Raw genomic sequence first — 4,473 nt, 5'->3', positions numbered from 1 at the left:
CGTTGTTAGCGACTGAATCGGTGTGCTGTCTCCTTAAGATCAAGCGTCGAGCCCGGCGACGATGTCAGTGCGTTGGGTCAGTGTACGAGGCGTGAGGAGGCTGTTTTGATTCTTAACCGGGAGACACCGCACCGGACGGCTGCCCTGGACGCTTGGGCGGCCTTTTTGCGGTCACGCAGAGTCCATTGCGCGCTGCTTGCGGTAGACGAGAAACGCACCGAGACAGCGGCTCGAGGAAGCCTCCTGCTTCGTAGCGAAGATGCGACGAGCGGCACGACATTGAGCGCGATGGAGTTGGCGGCGGAGGTCAAGGGTGTCGCGAGCCCAGATGGGGTTAATGGGGCCGCCTTGCCGAGCCCAGTCGCGGAAATTTGTGGTGTGAAATTGGAAATTGGTCTTGAGGCCGCAACAACTCATTCAAAGAATCGGCTTTCGAGGTCAGTCAGGCTCCCAGAGCAAGAGGCAATGGCCGTGGTGATAGCAAGGGTGGCAATCACATGGGTGGGGGGACACTCACGCCTTGCGATCATACTGATAATAGCGCTGGCCATTGACAAGCACGGATAGCTCCTGGTAGTCCTTCTTGGCCTCATCAAGCGCGTGCTCGAGGCGGCGACGCTGCTCATGCTCGTCGGGGCCCCATTGGGACTTGTCGGCGCATTGCAGCACACGTAGGCTGTCGATGATGGAGTTCGCGATGTCAGCCAGAAGGGAGCCGACCGTGTCGTTGCTCATGGTTTGGGGGGCAGAGAGCCAGTGGGTGGAGGCCGAGGTGTTGCGCTGGCTGGTCTGGGCTGGGGGCTGACCTGGCCGGGCCTCTCTCTACTCTCTGTCTCTCTCTCCTCGTGCGGTGTGTTGTGAGTGAGGGAAGGGGGGGGGATTGTCTCCCCCAGCGTGTATGACAGAGAAGGAGAAGAACGATGAGGATGGAGATGGATAGCTGGCCGACGAAGCCGCCGTGAAGCCAATGGCGGGAGGGACCCTGGCAAATCTGCAATCCGCAATCCGCAATCCGTAATCCGCAGCCCGTGTTGGCAAGCTTGTTCGTGTCTTGGGAGGGGACTTGGATGGCTGATGCTGATGGGGAGGGACCTGTGCTCGTGCTCTGTCCTGTGGCCTGTGGCCTGTGGCCTGTACTCCGTGCCACGCCTTGCCAAAGGCACCCCAGAGCCGACTCGGCGTGCCGCGTCGCTATTTGGGAGCTCGGTTGTACCTGGCCACGTATTGCAAATGGGCCAATACCTCATAGGCACCAAAATTCAAGGGCCCTACTACAAGCAGGCAGGTCTCCACTGCAACAGCAACAGGGCTGGTACTATGTACCTATTTAGCGTCGAAGGCAGTGCTGACCTCACCTCAGGTGCTCTTCCCTCAATGCCAGTGTCGTGATGGCCCGTGGGTCATGCTGCCTTCATCGTTCTTCGTTCAATGGGCTCCCTCCCAGTTCGACCATTTTTGGCTCAGGCACTACCAAAGCTTACTGGCCTGGATACCTGCCTAGGTAGGTTCCTACCTAGGTGAGGTGCTCAGGCGAGGAACGAAAATCCCGGACTTCGTGTCAAGCATTCCCACACCTGGGGAGCACCTGACGGACTGCTGACAGTTCATTGCTACTGGATTCTTAGATGCCAGATCGTCAGGCGTAATGCACAGCACTTGCCGTTATGTTTCACAAGGGAGCCACGCCGGCGGAACGAGGGAGGAACACATCTGGGGCAGGAGACGTGGGCTGCGTACGTGTCTGCGTACGCGGTGGGGTCGCCTCACCCTCAGGGTGGCTTGGGGGCAAAGAGGCCTGGAGCCATCAGCCGCGGCGCGCCGTCCCTTCCCCCTCCGTGGCCGGGAAGCCCAGCGCCTCCGGGGCTGATGGGGGTGGCCCAGTCGACGCTGCGACACGCGAAACAGATCGACATCCATGCTGGGCCCCTATTCAACTCGATCTTCGTCAGGAGAGACCATTACCAGAACCTTCTCACCTCATCGTGATCTTGGAACATGGTCTGGTATTGCATACCCTCCTATACGTGACAGCTTGTGTTCTGCCTGACAGTGTCACACGCTATGATTGTCAATCATGCTTTCGGTGCCCCGTGTGGCTAATGGAGTGACTCGCCGTGGATAACCACTTGGTGTGACGGCACGATGACCCGGGCCTCACCAGTATCGATTTGCGATTTGCGCCTCTCAGAATATGCTCATAACGTCCTGCTGGTTATCACGGGCGTCTTGACCGTGGTGGTCTTAGGGCTGAGAATCATGTTAAGGTCATTCCCGAATTTAATGCCCTCCCTCACTCTTACACGCGAATGTGTTTGCAGCTGTTTGAGGCGCAGTTGTTCCCCCCAAATGGTCAAGATGAAATTCAAGTGTTTCCAGACCAGAGCCATGGTTCACTGCTTGTAGCTCGGGAGGCTCTGTTTCCAGTCTGGTCCGCAGGGCCCATTCCAATCAATTTTCAGTCGTCCACAGAGCTGCTTGCTGCTTCTGAGTTGGTGTTCACTCGTGTACAACCAGCAACTCGGGAGACTCTGGGTCCGGGAACAGCATTATGTACGATGACAGAGACTTGTGTAGTATCAAAGTATATGCGTGGAACTCCAGTCAGGAGGCTGACTCGAGCTCCTAACATTCATTCGGCTTTGATGTTTGATCACCGTGCTGCCAGCGACCTCGTACACCAAACTCTTGAACAGTGACCACGAGGCGGGGGAAAGCAAGGAGTCTTTCGATACATTCTTGGCACCATATCAAGTATGACTGCAAGGTGGTTGATGGAGCCATGGGCTCATCCTCTTTGACCGTGACAACCATCCCATCCCAGTTCTCGAACAACTGTACAAGTGAGTATTCTCCGAGCTTCTGACATCCCTCAAGCTTCGTTCGAGGCACAGCTACCCGAGGAAGATCCGAACGCTGTCCTGGCGGCAGGACCTGGACAGCGTTCGTGGGTCCAAATCTCCGAGATACCACACATGGCCGAGCTGCTGAACTCGGCCGAAAACTGGCCGCTGTTGCCTTCGTAAGCCACCCAAGTGTCCGTTTGGGCAAGGCGACTTGTTGAGCAATTCCCGAATAGTGATTGGCCTCACCGTATCCATTCACTCAAGCCCCCAGTGGGTCCTGACCTGCCTAAAGTGGATCCCCGCTGGAGTCGACAGAGTATAAAACAAAGCCTCCCATCCTCTCTTTACCTGTTTTCTCTCTTTCTTCTTTAGCTCTCTTTGCCTTTTGGCTTAGGTATGCAAACTTTCAACTTCAACCTCTGGAATCTTTGCTAATTCATTCTCTACAGATCAAGTGTAGTATCTGTTCTTTTCAGATTAGTCTCTGAAATCCTTCTACGGAAGGAACAATGACTAATTTTATTTTTGAACTCAGGAGAGCTTCCTCTTTGCTTGCAAATGTAGCTCTCCACAGTGTCCCCAGTATCACACTGCCTCTGGGCGACGCGAACCTTTTTCATTGCTGCTGTGGCTTGCCATAGCTGTGAAGAGGAAGAAGTACGTGATGGGGATCGAGCGGAGGATGGATGGTGTTTAAGATGTATTTTTGGAGCGGACGAGTTGCGTCGGGATAGAATATCGTCTGAATAGGCCCTAGAGATGATGTCCCACGCCCATAGAATATTGAACTACTGGAATCCCAAGGTGCCAACAGGCTTAAGCAGACACCAATCTTCCCGAGTATTGGCTGTTCCAAGACGGCCCGGCTGAACTCCTTCCATATATTCACTTGTCTCACGTGTGCGTTTTGTGCCCGCCACTGCGTTGACGCACACCATGATCTTCCCTAGCCCCCATTGCTTCCTCTGTACTGGACGACCTAGATTTGAGTACTGAGCTGAGGCGTTTACTGAGCTGAGGCGTTGTTCTTTTCTCAAGCACGCCGGGCCATCTCTCCAGAACATGCATTGCCTCATTGTGTATGATTTTTATCAGTGCTCCACCGTTCACAGATTTCCAGCCACCGACACAGCCACACCGCCATCTTTCTCAGGTGTCCAAAAGCGAATGTGCATGGAAACTTCTTCTACGGCGGGCCACTAAGCTAACCTCTCTGCTAAGTAAGGTGCACTTGTAAACCTTGACTGACATTTTCTCTCTCCATCTTCCGACTTAATTGCCATCACCATTATTTACACCCACCAGCCCGTGCAGCTCTGCTTCCACAAACCACCCAAGATGGACAGAAGACGAGACCGCGACGGCGCTTCCGACAGGCGACCCCCCCGTGGCCCCCCCCGCGACGCCGACCGCCCGCCCCGAGACCGCGACGCCGACAGAGGCGATCGCGAACGCCGCGACAACCACCGCCGGGACGACAGGGACGACCGCAACAGACGCTACCGCTCGCGTTCTCGCGACAGGCGTGACAGGCCGCGCGACGACCGTGAGCGCGAGGGTGGGCGATCTGGCAGGGGCCACGGGCGCGACGGGGACAGGAGCGTGAGCCCAAGAGCGGCCCGAGACGGAA

At 56.0% G+C, this 4,473-nt stretch overlaps 1 protein-coding gene across 1 annotated transcript; it reads right to left on the bottom strand.

Moving 5' to 3' along the window:
- Positions 1-171: 171 nt before the first annotated feature.
- On the bottom strand, positions 172-735 carry VDBG_00095 (conserved hypothetical protein; the record flags this gene model as incomplete). The annotated part of the gene is made up of 2 exons (XM_003008368.1): positions 172-412; positions 518-735. The coding sequence occupies 2 exons, from the start codon at positions 733-735 to the stop codon at positions 172-174; spliced, it is 459 nt and encodes a 152-aa protein (XP_003008414.1).
- Positions 736-4,473: the final 3,738 nt, after the last annotated feature.

Source organism: Verticillium alfalfae, genomic scaffold, assembly GCF_000150825.1.
Source record: "Verticillium alfalfae VaMs.102 supercont1.1 genomic scaffold, whole genome shotgun sequence".
Lineage (NCBI taxonomy): Eukaryota > Fungi > Ascomycota > Sordariomycetes > Glomerellales > Plectosphaerellaceae > Verticillium > Verticillium alfalfae.
Note: the sequence above shows the minus strand (reverse complement) of the source record. Positions and strands in the feature narration are given on the sequence as shown.